The sequence below is a fragment of the Pavona decussata genome, unplaced genomic scaffold (assembly GCF_977016875.1).
Source record: "Pavona decussata unplaced genomic scaffold, jaPavDecu1.1 SCAFFOLD_41, whole genome shotgun sequence".
In the NCBI taxonomy this organism is placed as follows: domain Eukaryota; kingdom Metazoa; phylum Cnidaria; class Anthozoa; order Scleractinia; family Agariciidae; genus Pavona; species Pavona decussata.
In genome coordinates this window covers 42,660-66,256 of record NW_028145463.1, presented here as the reverse complement: position 1 = coordinate 66,256, position 23,597 = coordinate 42,660, and the positions used below count along the sequence as shown (strand labels likewise).

The 23,597-nt window shown below is 38.5% G+C and overlaps 2 protein-coding genes across 3 annotated transcripts in view; both read right to left on the bottom strand.

The window, feature by feature from the left end:
* Positions 1 to 17,314, bottom strand: part of LOC146482885 (uncharacterized) — a 65,413-nt gene extending 48,099 nt beyond the window's left edge. Inside the window, exons 1-6 of one of the 2 annotated variants that reach the window (XR_014863995.1) lie at positions 17,157 to 17,314; positions 16,816 to 16,888; positions 16,494 to 16,568; positions 14,293 to 14,344; positions 6,251 to 9,532; positions 4,186 to 5,667 (exon numbers count right to left, since the gene is read on the bottom strand). Coding sequence is in view for 1 of the 2 variants with exons in the window: in XM_085106528.1 (XP_084962654.1) it covers positions 6,260 to 9,472 (3,213 nt within the window). In the remaining variant the exon portion in view is untranslated. Of the gene's footprint in view, positions 1 to 3,197; positions 5,668 to 6,250; positions 9,533 to 14,292; positions 14,345 to 16,493; positions 16,569 to 16,815; positions 16,889 to 17,156 lie in introns of those variants that run through there. The other variant, XM_085106528.1, reaches the window with a different exon arrangement.
* A 2,473-nt stretch (positions 17,315 to 19,787) lies between these two features.
* On the bottom strand, positions 19,788 to 21,220 carry LOC146482884 (uncharacterized). Its single transcript, XM_085106489.1, is given in 3 exon segments — positions 19,788 to 19,906; positions 20,375 to 20,811; positions 20,813 to 21,220. Coding segments are annotated over 3 exon segments (747 nt in total). The 5' UTR covers positions 21,004 to 21,220.
* Between the last annotated feature and the right edge of the window lie 2,377 nt (positions 21,221 to 23,597).

The window sequence follows — 23,597 nt, the reverse complement described above, 5'->3', positions numbered from 1 at the left end:
CCAAAAAATATACCGCAGATGTTACTACAGTCTTTGACCATACTTGAGCTGTAAACGTGTAAAAGCAAGATCATAACTTGCTATGTAAAAAATCGAACCTTGGTCTCCTGCATTCAAAGCTACACCACAGGCAAACCCATGGGAGAAGCGGGAAAATGGTACAGCTTATGCTGATTACACCATTGAGATCAAATGCAAGGGGGTCGCTCACTTAACACGGAGGGTGATTTCATTTAGGATCAACTAACAGCGATTAATTTGTCACAAGAAATAGACAGCAAGGATGGAAAATTTGTACTGAGAGAATCAGCCATATTTTCAGTGGACCGAGGATCGATCCGGGGAGGACTCTCATATGAAAGGGACAGGGATGTTCGTCGGAAATTTTGAATTAAACCCCTACAGGAGACCAATCTGGGAATGGCCCAACTTTTTTGATCCCCTAAAACAGACCATTTTAAAACACAGACAAATAAAAAATACAGTAATTGATCAAATTTATGAAAGAAATTTCTAAACTAAACCACAACTTCATTTTCTGGACGTATCAGTAACATCTAACAGTAAAAATTCCGAACAATCTTGCCCTAAAGGTACATCAAAGTCTCAAAAGGTGATCATTTTAGATTTAATTATCCTAACATTGCCCATCCAAGACAGGGATTTTAATAATTGTTATGAATGTAACCCCATGTCCCTGTCTATGGGTTGATCTTGCCAGTAGTGGATTCATTTTACTGACAAAGCAACAATACTGTTGCTACGCAGGTTATCAGACCAAATCAGCTTAAAAACTGACACCCTTAAGTGCTGCACATAATACTACTTACTAGCTTAAGCTTGTTAACCCCCTCCCCAAGGAAGGTTAGTTCCCTTCGTAAGCTATATAGGTATGCGCGGCACCAAAGGGAAAGGTTTTTGAGATTTTATGTTCTGCAATAGGGTATAAATTTTAACCATTTTGGTCTGAAAGTCTAATTCTAGAAACCAGGTCTGACTGATGGATACAACATTTAGGGACCAGGTCTAAAAATGGATACCAGAAAATTACATAATTTGTTCTGAATTCTGAAATAGGGTCAGGATTTGGAGTACGAAGCCACACACCCCTACCAAAAATTCTGAAAAGTTCCCCTACCCCCATACCCCTGTACTAACACACCCTCTGCAATCCCTTCTTCCAGAAAAAAAAAAGGGGGCATGGTCTTATCTCGTACCCAGATCTCAGTCAGTTCAGGGATGACCTGGGTACAAGTTTAGGTATGGTCAGAACTAATATGTCAGTTCAAGTTCACTTTGGAGGAAATACTTCTTTATAATGCGCCATCTTTTATGTTATCTTTCATGTAGGCTGACACAATGGCTACAAAAATAACTTTCCACAGAAAAAGCCTAATAGGCTATATGCTTTTAGGTGTAGGATTTGTAGTGAAATTTTCAAGTGGCATTCACAGCTTAAAAGACACCTGAGGAGTCATACAGAAGAGGAGTCCACTGAAAATACTCAAAGTAAAAAACATACAAGTCAGGAGAGATCATTCAATTGTGAGCAGTGCTACAAAAGTTTTGGTCGAAAGCAACACTTGGAAAGACATGTCAGGTCAAGACACCAAGGCTTAAAACCCTATCAGTGTACACAGTGCGATGATTCTTTTAAAAAGAAGGCAGAGTTAATAACTCATACAAGAAGAGCCCATGATACTAATATACCCTGTGAAGGAGAAAATGCAGCCAGAGTAAAGTTTCAGGAAATGTTTTGCTGTAAGTAGGGAGGAGTGCATCATGTAGATACGGTTTTGGCGCATTTGGAGACGCATAATTATATAAGGAGAAACAGCTGTAATGAATGATGAGAGAATAATACTACAGATAGAAATGGCAAATCCTGAGGTTTACTTACAACGCCAGGGTCGGGGGAGGGTGGAGGGTTGAAGTGTACTTATAAAGAAAATGAGTTTGAAAGTGAATAAAATTTCAAACTTTGTTTGGAAAATTAACGTCAAAGTTCTTCAGGCCTAATTATATTTTAATAGAACAGAAACGTCTCCTTTCCTCAACTCAGGAAATTTTCCTAAATACTGCATAGTGATATTGCTATAGTCATATTTATATACTTGTATGTGAAGAACACGATTCTGTATGTAAACAGCCGACTTAGGGGTAGGTACATGTATGCTTTTGTTACAGTGGCCAATCCAGGGTTGTAGCTGAAGGGGCGGGGAGGGGAGTGGGGTATTTTGTCCCTATATTTTTTGCAGGAATATAAGGGAGAGCAACCCTTTCCTTCGTCAGGGCTAGATCCACAGTTGGGTTGAATTTGTAGTGTTCAAATCATATAAGGCCACAGAATACCTGAGGAGAGTGCAATTCATTTGCTTATGCAAATAACGTATAGAATTTATGGGTCCCTGCACTAAGTCCTGTCTGCCCTTAGTACATGCCAGTTCTTTGATACTGTTCTATAGCTCTCTAGAGAAAGCTTGTGAGTAATCACGGTTTCTTTTTATAATGTAACAAATATCTGAACAAGTGAAGATTATTTCCAGAGAAAAGATTTTGCTTTAAACTGGTCTGAATTAAGTATAAGTGAAATTATCTTGTTCTTCCTTGGTTTTGCTTTAGTGCGCTTAGTTACAGAATCCAAACTATTTTTTTTTTAATGCGCGGACATGTTTTCCCGCTCTTGCCGCAAATTGCATTCATCTTTTTTGGAAATCTAACTGGTTATTGTGCTATTTGGAGTTCTGTGATTGGCCAGAGCAATTCGGCTCTGGTTTTGTTTTTGTGACACTCATCTCACAACCACTGTTTTGTTTTCTAAGTTAACACCTAGAATAAAAATGAGCGGTTATATCTGACGCAGAAGCTAACTTGATTTCTTGTTCCTTGTATTGTGTGGGGCTATTTTCTCGGAAGACACACACCAGTTTTACATCGCTGCCACTTGTTCACGACCTTATAATGACCGTATTTCCAAAAGATAGATATTTTCAAAAAACGTCCAATGAAAGTAATTTCGTTTCAGACGTAGAAAACATCCCTCTTAAACATCCCTCTTTGTGTAGTAAACGGACGTCACTTCTCCACTGGGTCCAGGATAACATAGGATGCGGTAAAATTACAGCAAGAAAATTTCCAAATAATCGAAACGTAGAGAGTAAAACTTCTTATGTCTAATTCTTAGGCCGATTGGAGCTTTGCTTAAAAGTGTCTAAGTATTTGCAGGTGGACTTCATTAATAAAGTCAGAGAACATCACCCAGAGGAAAACGAGGCCAAAATATCGAGTAAGTGAAAGAAAAATAAATAAAAAGCGGAAAAACAGACGCTTTGGTGCGAAACAAACAAAGAGGGATGTTTTCTTTATTCAAATTGAAAGCATCGACCGAAAGTTCGACATGAGACTGTTAATTATAAAATGCTGTAACTTCCACTGAAGTCGATTTTTAAATTGAGACTTGCCAATTGTCGTTCACGTGTCATTAAATCGTTATAGAGATATCAATCGCTGGAAATCTGAAATCTAGAGATTTTTTTCCTTTTGCGCCAACTCCTAGCATCAACTGCCTCCTCCACTGTCACAATGACAGCTTAAATATGCTCAGCCACCCCGACCTCCCTTCCAAGAAAACTCGACCTCGACTTAATTGCTGGCAAGAATTAAAAGGACATTAAGGCTATTTCCTTTACTTTTAAGACCACGTAACACGGGCAGAATTTTCTTGCAACTTGTCGGGCAACAAGTGTTGGGTTGCAAGTGGCGATTGTTTGTTGCGCGTATTACCACCTCCGCGCGCAACAAATTTTCATGTTGCAGAAAGTAAGCGTCGTTTCTACGTTTTGCAACATGAAAATTTCTTGCGCTTAGGTGCTAATTCGCACAGCAAACAATCGCAACTTGCAACGCAACACTTGTTGCGCGAAAAGTTGCAATAAAATAGAAAATGTTGCCCACTATACTGGGCCTTTACTGATCGAAGTTTTAGAGTAAAAATTCTATTGAATTTTGCAAATTCTTATGAGGCTAATAGGGCTATAATCATGAAAATTACAGATTTACAGATTTCGCTATTTTATTGCAAACGTTTACAGTAATCTCACTCATTATATACGCTACACTTATTGTTCTGTAATGGGAGGTTTACACGATACTGGTTAGACTTTCATTCCCTTAGAACTTCAACACCTGTTTAATGAGGCTTATAATTTTAATTCTGTAACGAAATGTTGAAACTTAATAGAAACATGAAACAAACAGCCATGTCCCGTTTACATGACCCCGAAGTAAGTTTTCCAACAAAAATTGAATTTCTTTATCCCGTAAAACTTTTGGGTTGAGATCATACCGTTATTACTGATAATGGATGATACTATGGAAACGAATCTACCGGTTTGAAAGTCGTCGGGTATCATGTAAACACAGCTAGCTTACTTACTGACTTTATAGAGCAGTTTTCAATTGAGTGTCAAACCCTAAGTAATTACTCTAACCAATCAGAACAAACTTAAATAGTTCAGTGATGCAATCGGAACACAAAGCAATTACATGTAGCCGGCGTCAAGCGCGGGAAAAACGTGTGCGTGCAAGGCACGATTGGTTTTGACTTTGCCTCCCATTGGTTGAGAAAGTGTCACGAGTTTTGCTGACGAATCAAAAAGCATAGTAGAACAAAACCGAAGCAAATGCTTGCAATTTCTTCGACACCCAATTGAAGAGTGCTCTATATCTACTTACTTAGTACCTACTAACTTATTTAATTAATCAATTAATTTTTTACTAATTTACTTAGTTCTAAAATAAAATGTGCATCATCACTCTGCTCAGCCTATTTAGTTTAAATTCCATCCAGCTAATTGCAGCACACTAATTGCTGTTACTAGACAAGTTACTGAGAAATATTTCACTTTGTAGTTTCTCTCTCTTAAAATCAGGTTTTTTTGAGTAGCCTCACAGTCTTAGACTGCATGTCAAAATCAATTTTTTTGGTGTTTTGCGCTCTTTCTAATTTTGTAAACCCGGCACAAGGGACTTAGACTGTGTTTAGTTAAAATGACAACCAGGATTTTGCGGGTAAGATATCTTAGTTAAAAAAGAAAACATTCAAATGAGAACTTGGGAAGAATCAGACTTTACAACCGACACCAGAAACTCAAGAAATTTTACTCTTTCGGAACTTAAGTTTGTCTTTCAAAATATGGGTAATTAGGCTGTTACATTGGACCACGCTTTTTCTAAATCAGCATTAAAGTAAACCTTAGTCTTGAATATTGTTTCAAAACGAGAAATGACTTCGGAAAATACATATGCACCATGACTTCAAAATGTCTATGCAATCTTGGTATATTATTTGTTATGCAACTGTATAAAGTAATTGTGACGTCAAATTTATGTGTCCTTTTTTCTAAACGTTACATCGTACATTTAAAAAAGTTCACAAAAGTTAACGAACACTTCACTTGTGCTTCAGAAAAACAAATAATTGATGAAATAGTCTCTATTTTTTTCCTTTTTCATTTGTTATTGAGTGTTTGTTTTTCTCATCTACAAGATATTTACACTATATACAAGTTGTTGTGACAACTCTCATCATACCAAGAGGACGTCATCAACGCATCAGTTTCTTGCCAAGTCAGTTAGTCTCCTCTTGTCTTGAGGATGATGGCATTGCTGCAAAATAAAATAAAAGGAATTAGTTCTCTTCTTTTAGACTGCTGATTACAAGTTTCTGAAGTATTCCACCGGATTGCAAGAAATATGAAAAGGTGAATAAATTGTAATGGGGGGGGGGGGGGGGGTGGGGGGTGGGGGACAGTACTTAGCTATACGAGCTTTCACGTATATACAGGTTCTTTTTTAAATTGAAAATGTAACTGCTAGAATTTTGGTCTTCAGCCAGTGGACACTTAACTAAACTTGTTCCAGGTCTTAGTTTGGGCTTTTGGAAGGCAAAGTAAAGATATTACGAAGTAAAAACAAAAAATTCATGTCACGTCTCCTTTTGCGTCTAACAACATTTTTTTTTTGCTTCAACGCAATCCTGTCTCGACCTTATTACTTACACTCTTAGAAAGATCTGATCATGATTGCCTGGAACAGGCTTAGTTAACCATGATGAAAGAAATGAAATCAAAACACGCCAAATTCCAAGATCACTCACGAAGTCAACGTCATCTTTTATGCAAATTTTGTGAACTGTCCTTATTAACCAAAAAATTATTTCTGTTCAAAGTCAAATGCAAACTAGACTTACCATCCCATTTTACTTGTTGTCTCCAAATTCAAGCGTCACGTCATCACCAATCAGCACAAATGGAGCCCAGTACTTTGAGTCGCGGAACTGCTCTGACTCGCGCAGGGATTTCATGGCCTGGTGAAGAGCCACACTCGCGCTTTTTCCATCCGTCAGGTGTTGGTAGAAGTGTTTCATGAACTCCATGGTGGCCTCGTCATCAATCGCCCAGAGTGACACCAGAACAGAGCAAGCACCAGCACACAAGAAAGCCCGCGCGATACCAACCACGCCCTCAGACTTGACTTCTTCCCGGCCTCTGTGACAGCAGCTAAGCACAACGAGTCTTGCTCGCAGACGAACGGCTTGTACATCTGACATTGTTAAAATGTAGTGTTCCTTACCAGGGATGCGGGATGTCCAACCTGGGTTTGGGGCCAAAAGAATTTCTCCAGTTTCAGCACATCCGTGGGCGGCAATGTGCACCAAAGCAACCGACTCCAATCTTTTCATCACTTCGCCTTTAGTTGCATCTCGTCCGGTGAGAGGTGCGGTCTTCAGAAGTGTTCCAATCATCTCCACTTCCTTTCTGGCGAATGGCAGCTGCTCCCAAAAGGGCTCCCCCACCAGGTTGGTGACTTCTTCTAACCATGGATCTCCAACAAGCAGTGCACCACCCCTACTGTGGAGGCTATCAGGCGCATCTGCGATCAGACGTAAAGCGGTCAGCGAGGGAACAGTGCGAATCCTGATTGATTCACTCAGCGCAGAATAAGGAGCCAAGCAAAATGGATCGTCCGGAACAACGATTAACTGGTCACCTTGGAGCAAGTCTGCAATGGGGCCAATAAGAACATCATATAGCCGGCGCAAGGAATTGACAGAGGAGGTCGGTGATTGTTCTGTTTCCTCAGCAGCTTCTCTGTTGGACGGCGGGTCATTGCTTAGCTCCTCCATTGAGCGATTCTCGCACTTGACACGAACACCTGCACCAATGTCTCTTAAAGTGTCTTCCACTAACGACTTGGAACTTCCACATTCAATTTCCTTTTGTTTATAAAGAATCTCTTTGCCTTTTCTCAGTAACCAAAAACTGATGCTGTGAAGAGCATGTCCCACAAAAACTATTTGGGTAGCTGAATTGATTAATAAATTTGAAATATATTCTTTAGGTTCAACTGACACGGAAGATACTGAGTAAACACCATACTCTATCTTCAAAACATTCATCAAAGCCTGTGCTCGTCCTTTCTCAGCAGCGAACAAAGCCTCATCAGTCGCTCCAACACGAACAAGAAGTCTCCATAGAGCAGTGTACGAAATCGCATATTGATCACGAAAGCTTATTTTTTCTTCTGAGTGAAGAAGAGCTCTTGAGTCATCTAAGATTTTTACGCTCACTCGATAATAATCAATAGCCTCATTAAAAGAACCCGATCTTTCATAGTTAAGACCTAGTGAATAGCATGCGAGTGCCTCCGCAAGCTTGTTCCCTGACTCTTTTGCAATACTAAGGCTTTGTTTGTGGTACTTAATTGCCCCTTCAAAATTATCGAAGAGGTTACACATATGGCCTAAACTTTTATAAGCCATTCCCTCAGCAACCCTGTCACCGACTTCTTTAGCAATACCAAGACCCTGCTTTATGCACTCTGCGGCTTGTTGATAATCCCCCATTTTGATATAAGCATTACCCAGAGTAGTAGAAGAAATTCCCGTACTAGCCCTGTTCCCTACTTCTTTGGCGATACTGAGTCCCTGTTTGAGGCACTTTATGCTTTGCTCAAAATTACTCAGACTCCAATAAGCACTACCCAGAATGGAATAGGCTTCTCCCTCCCTAGATCTGCCCCCTAATTCTTTAGCAATTCTAAGATGAAGTTCGTGGTACACTACGGCTTGGTTAAAATTACCTAGACGTTCATAAGCTTTACCCAGATTAAAACAGGCTCTTCCCTCCCAATCCCTATCCCCTAACTCTTTAGCGACATTAAGATGCAGTTTGTGGCACTCTATGGCTTGTTGGAAATCACCCAAACGGTGATAAGCATCACCCAGATTGCAATAGGCGTCTCCCGCCTCCCGAGTCCTCTCCCCTTTTTCGTTATAAATACTAACACATTGTTTGTAGTACTCTAAGGCTTGCTTAACATTAAGCAGACTGTTGTAAACAATTCCCAGATTGAAACAGGCTCTTCCCTCCCCATCCCTATCCCCTAACTCTTTAGCGACATTAAGATGCAGTTTGTGGCACTCTATGGCTTGTTGGAAATCGCCCAAACGGTGATAAGCACTACCCAGATTGCAATAGGCGTCTCCCTCCCGAGTCCTCTCCCCTACTTCGTTAGAAATACTAACACATTGTTTGTAGTACTCTATGGCTTCCTTAACATTAGGCAGACTGTTGTAAACAATTCCCAGATTGTAACAGGCTCTTCCCTCCCAATCCCTATACCCCAACTCTTTAGCGACATTAAGATTCAGTTTGTGGTACTCTATGGCTTGTTGGAAATCGCCCAAACGGTGATAAGCACTACCCAGGTTGCAATACGCTTTTCCCTCTTGGATGCTGTCCCCTAATTCTTTAGCAATACGAAGCCATTGTTTATAATACTCTATGGCTTGTGGCAAATCACCCACACGATAATAAGCATCGCCCAGAGCGAAGCAGGCTTCTCCCTCCTGGGTCCTGTCTCCTTCTTCTTTAGCGATACTAACACATTGTTTGTAATACTCCACGGCTTGTTCAAAACTGCCCTGATTGGAATAAGCATTGCCCAGACTTTGACAGGCTTCTCCCTCCTTGGTCCTGTCTCCTTCTTCCTTAGCGATACTAATAGATCGTTTGTAATACTCTATGGCTTGTTCAAAATTGTGCAGACTGTTATGAACAATGCCCAGATTGAAACAAGCTATTAACTCCCAAGCCCTGTTCCCTAATTCTTTAGCGATACTAAGATCTAGCTTGTGCCACTCTATGGCTTGTTGAAAATCACCCAGACGGTGATAAGCACTGCCCAGAGCGCAGCAGGCTACTCCCTCCCCAGACCTGTCCCCTAATTCTTTAGCAATACTAAGATGTAGTTTAAAGTACTCTATGGCTTGTTTAAGATTACCCTGACTCAAGTATATACAACCCAGTTTATAATAGGCATTTCCCTCCCACTCTTTATCGCCTATTGATTTGGAAATGCTAAGCTCTTCCATGTGTTTCACTATATCTTCTGACTCGCCCTCCGCCATTTAGTTAAGATGATGATTTGAGATCCTTTCAAATGTGCCTCTGTTTCACCATGGACGTAACTAGAAAAGGAGAAAGATTGAGAAGTTCAATGAAGTGAAGACAAGTTCCCCATTGGTACTTTCTCTTCGACTGTTTGATAACTTACTCACTTGGTACTGACAGACACGGAATCCCTGTGAACCGGTTTAATTCAAAATACATATCTCTTGTCTGTTATGTTGAAAGGAAAATTGGCATTACCGCGATCTGTTGTTTCGATTCGTGTAAGCGATTTCACGATCAGAGTAAACAGCTGATTAAGATATCATTTAATAGACAATTGCTTTATGTTTAAAAATGTTCAAGGTGGGAAGAAAAATTACACGATTTCTTCTCGTATAACAGACCAAACCAAAAGCTGTTTTATTTTGATTACTATTTAACAAACAAAAAAAGTACCTAATCAGCTAACTAACCCGAACTAAGCAACTGACTAACTGACTGACTGACTGACTGACTGACTGACCGACCGACCTACCGACCTACCGACTGACTGACTGACTGACTGACCTCGGACTCAGGCAATAAACAAAGGAATGGTTAAATCAATAAGAAGTGTCAGTGCACATTAATTTCCAAAAGAAAAGGTGAAGAGTTTTTTTAAGGAAAGGCAAAACGCGAATCGTTTAAATATCTTAAAAGGACAGCGTCAACAACTTGATAAGCAAAATTGAGTAAAATTCAAAATATTTGCATTGCAGGAATGACTGGGTTTGCAAGACCCTGAACTGGGCTCCCTCAGAAACTAGTACTAAGTCAGTAACGCAGCAAATTAAGTTTAGTGAAACATGGTGTGATGTTGACGAATAGACCTCGTTGCGCTGTGTAAAGTGGGCAGAGCGTGAAAACAGCAGAGTGAAAAAAGCTATTTAAGCAACAAGTGTCTTTTATCAGGAGTACCTAACGGGAACAAACTGTACACTGTGTTCCCAGATCGTTTGGTGGCCTTCTGAAGACATATTTGTTTAAACTAGTACAGTTTGATCTGTTCGGATGCTTTAATAGCCGAAAATTTATAGGGACAGTACCACGCTATTTTTAGTAATACATCGAAAATCGGAAAGACGCTATTCGGTTGATAGCAGCCAAGATATAGTGACAAAATTCCATTAAAAGACTATCAGAATGCAAAGAAACTATCCAAGTATATTTTTGCCGGCAGATGACCAAGATAGAGAGGGGTTCAAATTTGAAAACGTCTGGCGGACGTTTTCAAATTTCGCTGTTGTAACGCACCAAAAATCGCTGGTTGTACTATATTTTGGTTTAACCTTTCGTCTTAGAATCACTATTAATATTTCTTTAAATTAGCGATTGAGAAATTAATTAACACAGTGTTCAAAGTTTAAATTTACTGAATTTTGGCCAAAAATCATGATATTTCCCATCGATCTCCCATGAGACTGCCCCTTTAAGTAACAGAAATGTTTCGGAACTGGAATGTTATATATATTTCTCGAGTTGGTTTAGCGAAATGCTAGCCGTCCATTGTTCGCATTTTTAATTAGATATTTCCTACTTCGAAAACGAAAGCAATATATAAGTTTACCAGTATTACGAAATTTTGAGTTGATATCAACTGCAAATAGCCCATTTCTGAATCGGGTCTTCTTGGAATCACTTTCATGAGGCTCAATAAACAGAAATGATGACCCTGTAAACATGTAAGTTATTTACAGACAAACAATTACAACTGCAAAGACCCGAGACAAACGAAGGAGTGCTTGGCGAGGTGTATTTTAATAACATGTCAGCTTACTGATATGTCGTCAGTTTTAGCTCGATCATCTTTTGAGATAAAAACAGAACATTTGAAAGATGAGCATTTTACTATTAAAATTTGCAGCTACTTTGAAAATATTAAGATCAATTAAGAACGAGTAGGAATTCTTCCTCGTGAATTAACTTTTCAAACAGACAAAGGGAACAAAAAGCTGGCTGCGATTTTGTTTTCATGTCATGTAGCATTTTGGCTGGCGTGCCTTTGCGTTTCGGGTGCGTAGGCCTTCGATTTCTTGTGCTTCGGTTTGAACACTCTCCCCTCCCCCAGGCCTTTTTAATTTAGTCACAAAACCCTCATCATGAAGTCGAGACAGTAGCGCAATGTTGTCATCTACGAATCTAACAAAACTTCCTTTGGCCATTCACAAAGAGACTATTTACGACCATACATAAGGTTCCCGACTGGTAAAAAAGTAGAAAATAAAGTTGGATTATCATCAGTTGACCTGTGCTGTCACAATACTCAGTAAAACACGCAAATGGTTGATGTTTGGGAGTGAATTAACAATAGTTAATAAACTAGAGGTTTGTTTTCAGGCGTTTCTTTCCTGCAGTTCTAAAATTTCCACGTGAATTCGTTTTCCATTGTCAGTTGCTTCACTTTCCAGTTGTGGAAGAATTTATTGCATAAGTTTTGTGTCCTTCGTTTTCAAATTTAGGATGATGGAACACCATTTTCTCCTTACGTTACCCCTCCCCTGACCACGTGTGCATATAATGTGTTGACTACTGTGTGACGTTAGCTAAGCCATTTTGTTGTTTGTTTTGAATATATCATGTTCTGACCCCGGGAATAAATTCAAACGTTTTTCCCGCCTGAAACAAAGTTACTCAGTCAACTGAGCTTAAAACCATATATTACCAACTTATGAAGAAAATCCGGACGTATTTGGCAACAAAGAATTCAACATGCAGGTTCCTCAAATTGGTCAAGTGTAAATTCAAGAACGCGATTGGACAGTGATTGTAACGTGCTTTTTTCGGACCTCGATCGACTATATATAGTTAAGATGCTAAACGATTCTCAGGAGGAAAAACTACATTAAAACGCCAAAATCGTCTGAATTTTTCCGAAGGTGCTGAAGTTGTGTACATAACTGAGGGTTTCTCAACAAGAGACATCAAGTATTTATTTATTTATTTATTTATTTATTTATTTATTTTTTGCAGTGGAAAAGGCACCAATAGAAAACCAAGTATATTGCCGACCTGTCTCTTAAGGGTATGTGATATATTCCCCTCGTATCGAGACCTCGGTCGACATCATTGGGTGCGGCACGCGGTGGAAAATAGGAGGCGCTGGCAACGACGACGGCAACCGCAACGAGAACGTCAAAAAACAAAAAAAAAACAAAAAAAACAAAACAATAATTTTAATAACCAAAACAACAACTTTGCACGTACATCACACTTTTTGGGACATTTCTTCGCCGTCACTGCACGACACGGATGTGAAATTTCCTGATGGGAAGTTTTATGGAGGAAGTAAACGCACGACGACAAATTTTTGTTTCTCTTTCTAAACTTGGGTGTGGCCTCCAAGAATTCAACGAGTTGGTATAATAGCGACGACTGTTCTGTCGTGAATTGTAATACCGTCGTGAATTGTAATACCTGTCGTGAATTGTAATAACACTTGTCGTGAATTGTAATACCTGTCGAGAATTGTAATAACAGCTGTTGTCGTGAATTGTAATAACGTACCTATCGTGAATTGTAATAACCTGTTGTCGTAATTTGTAATAATCCGAGCTGTCGTGAATTGTAATATCACATTGTCGTGATTTGTCATAAGTCTTAAGAACAAACAATTATACAATGATGGTAAAATGACAGGCCAAACAAGGCTCCTAGATAGGAAGAATATGACCTTCAAATTTGCTCTTACAAATACACCGTCTTTCAAAGATCTCCCTTTTCTGCACGAAAGTAGGGAAGGGTCTTTGTAGATCTCTCATAGCAGAGGCTGATTTTCTGTCAAGTGCCATTTACTCATCTGAATGGTTTTTAGGTAAAGTACAGAAGGGCGATATTCTGCAACAAACGGCAAAATGTTTTTGCGCGTTTTATGTTTGTTTTGTAGGGCCGACATTCTTTCGCTGATATTGACCGTCCGAGAGAGTTTTATCTTTAAGGTTATCGGGGTAACCTCTGTAGCGTGATCTCTGTTTGAATAGAGTAATGTTTTCTTCAAATGTTGTTTTTGAAGATTTTGTTCTGAGAAGTCTTCAAGGAACTGTTATTTACAACCGAGTGTAAAGTATGTACGTGACTCCCATACGTTGAGACAACAAGCTTACAGAGCATTTTAAAAAGAATGAGACTTCCTTGTCCAAATGTATTCATTCACCGCTCAAGATCTCTTTCGTACTTTTAAATTACTTTATTATGAAAAAGCGTATTTTTGTCGTAGTTAGAAAAGTCACGCAGCTGAAATACGGTTAGTGGAATAATTTTGCCCAACCAAGGGTGCCTGACAAATTATACTGTTCGGGTGTTAAAACGTTGTCTTGCTTCAATTTCAAAGCGTAAACAAATGTTACGAAAATAAGCTGGATTTTGTGTTATAAATTTTTAAAAAATACACATGGATCAAACTAAAGGTTGGGTTTTTGCGTCATTTTTTATATATATTTTTTTGTAATTGTTTGTTCTTAAGACTTATTACAGATCACGACAACGTGGTATTACAATTCACGACAGCTCGGATTATTACAAATTACGACAACAGGTTATTACAATTCACGACAGGTACGTTATTACAATTCACGACAACTGTTATTACAATTCACGACAGGTATTACAATTCACGACGGTATTACAATTCACGACAGAACAGACGACGCTTGAAACAAAGCGAATTCATTTTAATAATAGTGAAGTTTTCGCTGCCGTCGCCTTTGGCCTGCTAATGCTCCCTAATATAACGCATATCTTCTCGCCCGTGGTCAATAACCTCGCAAAATTAAATTGCTGAAACCTAACACAAGCGAGTAACTCACCCCAAAATTGCTGTCGGCGTTACGTCAGGAAAGCTTGGTAGAAACTCTCTGCAAATAAGAAATTTTTAAACCGTTAAATGAATTTTCCAGTTTACTGAGTTTATCTGCAATACTAGTGGCTACATTAGCAGCTGATTTAAAAACAAGCCTAAAGCCAGTTACTTAATTGAAAATTTACTTCTTTTTGTAGAAATGTTGACAACTAAATGTATTCAGGGAAAAATTAATCAACCAATTAATCAATCAGTTAGAGCCGGCGACCACAAGCTTTTCTTCATCCGTGCTCATCCCTGGTCAAGCTCTCGATCTAGTTGAACCCAGCAACTTGTCCTTGTCACCAGAACGTTTTTCAGCCTTAACACTGACTATTACAAAGAACAGCGAGACTTTAGTTATTGCTGATCAATCTGTTTATTGCAGAAACAAAAGCTAGACCCCAAATCAAGGACAGTCAGAGAATGGGCTTATTAAACCACAGACCTAGCGTTTTACTTGACAACAATTTTTTAAATTAATACTTTCATTTCGGCACAAAATATCAACCACTATTAAAGGCAGCAACTCGAGACCAAGAAAAATGTTTAGTATTAGTCCTTGTAGGAGAAAGTATTTAGTTGCTTTGACTGAAAGTCGTGCAGCATTCGGTAACAAGAAAGATAAAAATGTCGACCAATCGATCCATCGTTGCGGGATGAACCTTCACAGTTTCTCAGATGTAAGGGCTTACTGAATTTTTTTCTAAACATTCTAGATATAATATTTAGTGAAAGACGCATTTAACACTTATAGTTTGATTTGGCAATATTTAACAATTGTTCGCCGAAGGCGAAGTAAATATTGGTGCATATTCCCCGAGACGAAGTCTCAGGTGATTATCAGAGAAAAACAAGTACCGTCCGAAAACTGTCGATTTTGTTTGTTTGTTTCAAATCGTCACGCGTCAATGAACAGAGACGCGCAGTCTGTCGATCACCTTCTCAATCGAAATCACATGCGCAATCGATAAACTGCACACGGCCTCAAGCAGAAGGTCAGTATTCTTTAACTGCCGCTTCATTGAGACGAAGCACTGACTTCTGTGAATGAATGTTGGGTTTCTCCGACCCGTTTACCAAAATAGATGGAGATGAACCAGGCTGTTTGGTGTAAAACTCGAGCCGGGATCTCAAGTGTTAGCGATAGCATTTTATTGCACAATTTCTTGTTGACATGATGGCTTCGCCGGTTAACGGACGTTTATAAATTGCCCTCGGAGATAAGCTGCTTCAGGTAGGAATTAAGTCATTTGTTGAAAATATTTTGTTGTGGGGCGGTGACTTTAGATGGTGGTCGAGAGCCGCTCGAACGGACAACAAACTAGTTTTCAGATTATAAAAACTGTTTTTTTTTTCTCGTCACTGAAACGTAAAACTTACAGAGACATTTATTCATCTTGTTTACTTCCATGCTTTCAAATTCTGTCTTAAACTTGTTTTGTTTGTGAAATCATTCTGTTAATAAAGAAAATCTTGCTCGAATTTAACTTAATTTGTTGTCTTCATTTTAAGTCATCGAGATCGACAACATGCAATTTACAAGGGTTTTTTATTATAATTAGCAAAATTTTCATCTCTTGCCTTCGACGGTATCACCTCGGACTTAACTGCATCTTTAGTGCCTTTCGGAATTGCATTTTCTTTCATCTTATTTACTTCTTTTTCAGAAATGTCAACAAATAGTTAAGCGACCATTTTGAAAGTTAGTGCTCCCGCTATAATCACCTCGTGCGAGGTGATTATAGCAGGATATGACGCAATCCTCGACCAATCAGATCAACAGAATCTCTATAATCACCTGAGTAATTATACTTATATCCCGTAAGTGCACCTTGCAAGAACTCGTACGTTACTGGTCAGAAAAATACCCTTTATCTATATTAATTGATGAATATCCTTCATAATTAAGCAAAATTCAAAATAAAAGTCTTCTCAGGAATGACTGCGAGATTTTTAACACCCTGAACTCAACTGCCTTGAAAACTACGCACTGATTTGACAGTAATGGCCGCAAATTAAGTTCAGTAGAATATAATATGATTTTGAGGAATTGCGAGTTCCTTGATATATAGTGCAAAGGGTAAATCAGCAAAGTTAAACATACTTTGACAAATAATAAGTGGACGGTTTGTATTTCTTGTCTGTATAAGTTAATGACTTACCATTCACTGCTTTTCTAAATGGATCATTCTTTAAGTTAGTTAGTTCAACCAGCGTAATTAACAGAAATGACGAATCTGCAAAAAAAAAGAAAGTTAAAAATTATCGCCCATCCAATCAATCCATCGTTGCCGGATGAATATTTACAGTTTCTTAGATACACACTCAAATGTAAGGCCTTACTAGTATTTTTCTAAAAATTCTAGGTATAATATTTAGTGAAACACGCATTTAACACTGTTAGCCTGGTGATTAAACAAAACTACACAAATAAGAAGTAAATACTTTACATCTCTTGTCTGTCAGTGCAAGGCAATGACTTACCGTGCACTGCTCAATAATGGATCCTTCTTTAAGTTAATTCAACCAGGAGCGCAATTAACAGAAATGGACGAATCTGCAAATACGTTATTTGAAGAAAAACAAATAAATAAGTTACTGGTAAAATAATTATCTTGTAACATGCTTTCCAAAACTCCAGGCGACGCATATCACAGAGTACAAGGGCTAGGTTTAAATCTGAGTCTGAGTTTTTCGATAATGCGCTCATGGTAACGCACACTGCATATTACTGATATAATTATACACAATGATTGTGATAAATTTCTACATTTAACAGCTATGAAGAGTTGAGTTAATCCTACAACTCCCAGCTTATTACTTACCAATTGATTAAAAGTTCACTTTAAACCAACACTGTCGCAACTCGTTAAGTCCAAAACAAATTCAAGGATTATGCCTAACGGAGCCCTCCTTTATAGAATACTGGGCAGGCGGATGTCTTCGATAATTTTAGCTTGGTTTGAAAGTAAAGCCAGCATAATTGCGTCAGCGCGTACAAAAACAGAAAGATGAACAGAAAGATTTTAAGATGACGAGTTTTGGATTCCTTGTTTTCGAGTTTAACAACGTGCGCTGTTTTTCATTTTCGAATGCTTCATTTTTTGGCAATGTCCCGTCCCTGTGGCATTAACAAATTCACCTCAAAGCGTTCTTTAGTGTCACATCCAGGCAGCAGCACATCTCCACATGTCGCGCCTCACTGCGAATTTAACGAAACTTCTTTTATCCATTTATTTACAAAAGGAGAAGAAATAACCCTCGAAGAAAATGTCTGAACTTTGTGACGACAACTTAAAATAAATGATTGCTTTGTTTACGAGCTTTAAGATGTCTCATTTTCGACTGTCAAATGCTTTCGGATATTGATTGCTTCAAGTTCTGATTTTCGAGGCTTCGATTTCGTCTGTAGGTTTCGAACCTACAGCGGAAGGCTTACGTCTTTGTCTTCGATTACTTCGCTTTCGACAAAATCAGAAGTGCGTGTATTTCTGACCAAAAAATCCAGCACTGCAGTCTACGGTACAATATCAGTTCGCCTGCGAAAGTAAACGACTTTTCTCATGCAGGCTGGCTCACGCAGGCCGTGAACATTGGCAGGGCGTAGGAAAGAATGTCTGATATTGTTAAGAGATCAGACTTGCGTGCTAATGTAATATTTTTATGAAAGCTCAGCACAAATAAAAAGAATTAACAGCCTCGTTTCAGTACTAGCTTTGAAGCTTGAAAGAAAATTTCGGCCACTGTCCGTCCCGACGATTTTTCTCTAGTTATATTTAACACAAATGTCAGTTCGTTCTCGCTGTCAAGGTAGATTGCAAAGTAATTTACACAACTGTTTCATATTTAACTACTTTATGTTTGTATTGCAGTGAATTATAGCTATGCGGCAACGATACTGAGCAGCTTTGATATTCTTCACTTTACTTAAAATAAGATGAGCTCTTGCCTCACTAAGATAACTACCATACGAGGAATTAAAGTCGAACGCAAAAATAAAATAATAATAATAATAATAATGATGATGATGATGATGATGATGATGATGATGATGATGATGATAATAATAATAATAATAATAATAATAATAATAATAATAATAATAATAGTAATAATAATAAAAGGTTTACCATGATGTATGTTCAAGGCAGTTCCTTCTATAGTAAGTAACTGGAGGGGAGGGTGAATGGTACATAACGAAAGTGTTTTGAGTGTTGTCACCTACAATCTTGGATGGAATAAAAAAAGAAATTAAATCCCCCCTCTCCCCCCCACACCCCCCCCCCCCCCCCAAAAAAAAAAAAAAAAAAATCAATGATGAATTCGTGCGCGGAGGGAAAAGGTGGGGGTGGGGTGGTCTTAATTTTGCCATTTCAACTGTCCAAGATTGCAGTTTTTCTGTAAACAAAGAAACAAAGATATCCTTTCCTGTAGCCTAAGATAATAGTTTGAAGGGCCAAGAACAGTGTCAGAGAAATTCATGAGATCCCAGTTAGCTAGCAAAGTTGATATAAATTAGTGTCAGATCTACTAAACTTCTCAGCTGTTAATCTACCGGATAACCATTTCATTTTGGTGGATATATGAACGGGTAAGTTTACAAGAACGAAGCAGTTTTACCTTCCTCCTGACCCAACTACAGTCAACTCCCTTTACTACGGACACCCTCGGGACCGCGTGTATAGCAAGAGTCCGCAATAGTAGGAATTTATTTCAGACAAATGTCTGCTATGTAATTTATTTTTGCCGGGGATTTAGCTGGTGTCCGCAAGGCGAGAGTTGACTGTATCTGACCCTGAGTCTCCAAGGTTGAGATAGTTAGCTCAGAAATTCGGATTTAGTTGTAACTTAAAATCTACCACTTTCTTCCAGTCGCAAAATATCAGCTTATAATCTCGTAACACTGGAAAACTAATTCCTTTCGTTTTCTAAGGGGAAAATATGTCGCTAAATTACGGAAAACATCAGCTACCCTTTTCGTAAAACCAACAACAGCTAGTAAATTCGGGGAATAAATTAACGCCGTTTTCAAAAACTTTCTGGTTGAATTTTAAGCTAAAGTATTCGAATGGTCTTGTAAGACAAAAAAGGAGGTTTAATTGTTCTCCTTGGGTGTCGCTCTATTTATTTACTTATTGTTTCTGTATAGAGCATTTTCATTCACGTGACTACCGGCCATATTGGTTTACTGAAACAAAAGAAAGTATTTGCATAAAAATAGAGTTCAATTCCCAGAAGTTTAGTTTGGGACACCAAAAAAATACTCTATGCAAATGCTACCAATAGGCGATTTTCACGATGACGTCATTTTTAAATTTTGTAATCCCAGTTAAACCCAATTTACAGGATAAAACAACAAACTGAGACTTTTGAAAGGACTGTTTGATTAAACTTTGGAATATTTTAATAAGGTTTTGTTTAATCTCTTCTAGCTCGATCATGGAATGGACAGAAGCTCACGATTTGATCCTAGCGAAAGAAGTTAGAGCTTCAGAACCAAGGCTCTTCAAACCAAGGAGTGTTGATCGAGGAAAAGTATGGAATGCCATCACGGATCGTCTGAATGACGAAACCTCTGTGAAATTTCAGATGAAGAAGAAAAACGTACAGGAACATTTCAAACTAGGCAGGGTCCCCACATATGCACATAAGCTGTCCCCCCGGTAAGAATGCATGGTGATTCAAGAGAGGCAATAATTGTGAGTCTGCTAAAATCCCAAAATCATGCCGCGTGCCCTCTGCAAAAAAGAACATTTTACAGTGTTTTGATTTTGTAACTGGTGAAAAAGTCATGACCTACATCCTAGCGTTGTTAACTATTTCATAAAAAGTGGTGAGGAAAACAAGTGATTTTCTGCCTTCAAATAATGACAATAAAGTAGTGATTGGTTGACTGACATTCAAAACAAAGATGTAGTTAGGATTTGCTTGAGGGGGCTGTTTTTCATTTATCTCATATGTGTTCTGCATTTTTTTGTACAAAGAGGGGAGTACGCCCTGTTAAAAAAAAAAAAAAAGATACTTGAGTACCAAATATACTTACCAACAGGGCCGTACATGTTAGCGATGAGTCCATTTGGAAGAGCAATGGACTGAGACTTAAGCGCATGAACACGTTTATGGCCGTTATACACCACGCGTTGGTGCTCTCCGGGTCTGCAAATTGGCCGGACAGTTCCATCGATAAAGCCGAAGCAAGTTTTCAATTCAGGTCCCTTCAATGAGACTGCATCAGCATATATTTGAAGCTGCACCGGTTGCAGAATAGCTTGGTTCCATTGTAGAATTCTGTGACTGTGGGTGGTAGAGATATAATCCAGCACAGTATTTGTGACCATGCTCATAACAGGCACCGGCCGACCAAAGCGCGCTATCATGTCTGAGTATCTGCAGGGATATGAAAGTCGTCGGAGCAGCATACAGAGTCCCTCCATTCCCTCGGCCACAGACCGCTGATGGCACACAAACTATTTGGCATTTGACTCTAAACTCTGCTAAACACTCTGAATCGTCCATCTCGTCCAGGTCAAATCGGCCGTACTTTTCATAAGGAAAGTCGAGATTTTTCGACTCGTGTAAATCCCACAACAACAGAAATTCTTCCTCGTCTATAATGTCCTCAAAGCATGCAACAGCTAGAAGGTCTCGGACTTCTCGAAATGTTGCCATCATGCTCGTAAAATTTACGAACAAAGTCAAATTGGACCACTAAAAACGAAAGCAAAACAGCCGTCGCTCGCCGCCGCTTTCACGAAAGCTTAAATAATCTAATTTCGCGCCAAGAGGAGGCGGTCTCAACCCACTCCCGCGCGGCCATCGCCGCCTCCACCTAACCACCTCAAGTGTTTGCTTAAGGTCTCTAGTAAACGGTAGCCGCTTTTGCTTGTAGTGTTTTGACAAAAACTTACTGTATTAGTGTAATTTCCAAAGCGTTAACTCATGACGGAGTAAACGTTTTCTTCCAAGCGTCAAACGGATACTTGCTTCCCGTTTGCAGCATTAACGTTTTGGAACGTTCATTCAAGAGCGATTTTCAGCCGAACTTTCGAAACTTCTCGAAACTCTCGAAACTTCGCTATTCTCAACAATATTTCGCTTGAATAGATGTATTCGCCGGCTTTTCGAAGAGTAGCAACAATTTTCGTTTTGACTAAAATCAATACATGCGGTTACTGTGGTTCCCTAATATTTCCGTAGCACTTTGTGATCTTGCTCATTAATTAGTTATTTTCACTTCTAACATTTCGTTTTCGTGTTTATCTCATCTCTATAAATATAATTATACATAAACCTTTATTTTCACTCGAATTGGAGAGAAGCTGAAAGCTAATGCCTTTGACAACATACTATGTTTCTTTTTCGAATCTAAATTTGTTTCGTTTTCCAAGATGACAAAGATTATTTCGACGAAAAAAAAAAGCCTGGTACTTCATTTTATCTGGTTTTATTTTCTCTTAAGTGAAAAGAAAAAAAAAAACGGCCGCAGCATCTCTGAACTCTAAAAAACTACCACATTTATTTATTTATTTATTCATTCATTCATTCATTCATTCATTCATTCATTCATTCATTCATTCATTCATTCATTCATTCATTCATTCATTCATTCATTCATTCATTCATTCATTCATTCATTCATTCATTCATTCATTCATTCATTCATTCATTCATTCGTTCGTTCGTTCGTTTATTTATTTATTTATTTATTTATTTATTTATTTATCTTATAAAGTTAACCTCTGACTGAAACAAGTAATGCCTCTGGTTACTAAAATTTTGCTAACGAGAAAACGTACCGGGTTGTTCAAGATGTGAACAGTGTGTTGCAGTGTAAAGGTAGACTCAAGACGTTTCTTTTTAAGAAGTTTATTGTGATTATTTTACTTATTTTTATCTTTTTTACCTTGTAGTCAATATTAGATTTTTTTACAATTTTATTACTATTTTGAAATTGTTATACGCGTAGAGATTTTTAAACGCGTCAGAAGAACCCCATTGTCAGATTGTTATTAAGATTCGTCTTTGTTTGCCCTTTTACGCTGGTTTATACGGATACCCGTTATAATTAACCTGATACAATTAAAGGGGAAGTATCACGAAAATTTTATGTCATTTCAAAACCCAAAAAAGGTTTGTCTGACAACAGAAACAAAAAATAATTGTCTAGTTTTGTTATAAATTATCACCTCAGTGTAATAAAACTGTTGTTTAGTGACCCTGGTCAGAGAAAGAGTAGGTCGGAATGGATTAAAACTTGAAAAATATTAGGCTAATGTTTTTCAAGTTTTTGCCTTTTTTGTTTAAAAAAATGCGCTAAAACAGAGTACGAGTTGTTCCTGTCAAGAATTGGGTTGATTTCTCTACCCTCGTTGTTCTAGAATTATTTTGTAGCAAAGTGAAAGTCTCATTTCACCATTTTTAACAAAAGAGGTAAAAAACCTCATGATACTTCCCCTTTAAACACGTCTTGCTGCCTAGGAATGTGGGAGGAGGGCACATCCGCACTGATAATCCATCCCAAAGGTATGACATGAGCAGTTTCATTTGAATGGTCATCAAGTATTTCATCCACAGACTCAAAAGTTAGAAACACCTTGTATAGCATAATAAACAGCACCACATTAAAGTACTGACTCAGTAGCTTTTATTTCAATGGTCACACTTTAGGATTTGATCCACAGACTCAAACGTTGGAACCGCCTTGAAGAGGACAATAAGCAGCACCCACAGGAAAGTACTGCTCAGTAGTACTGGGCCCAGTTGTTCAAAGCCCGATTAAGCTAATTCTGGACTAACGTGAACTTTGATCCGAGTTTAATTGCTAATCGATAAAGATTCTTCCAAAAGATTTTCGGCCCTCAGTTTTTACTTAGACTTTTCTTTACCTTTAGCTCGGAATTAGCCCTTAAAACAATTTTTAATGAGCAAGCTGAAAGCCTCGATTAACTTCTAATCGTGGATTAGCGTTAATCAGCCTTCGAACAACCCGGCCCTGGGGCCCGTTTCTCGAAAGTCCCGGTAACTTACCGGGCCCGATAAGTGATTTTGGTGATAAATGTTTCTTAACAGAAGTCAATTTTTGTTAGCTTTGAATACTAAATTTTAAAATCTTCCAATTCTATAAAAACATTGGCCAAGTACCATGTCTGTAATCACCGTGTAAATGCGGTAAAAAAAAAAAACATATAAAATATACTTATCGAGCCCGGTAAGTTACCGGGACTTTCGAGAATGAGTAAAGCGTGACGGTGGTCACGCTTTACGAC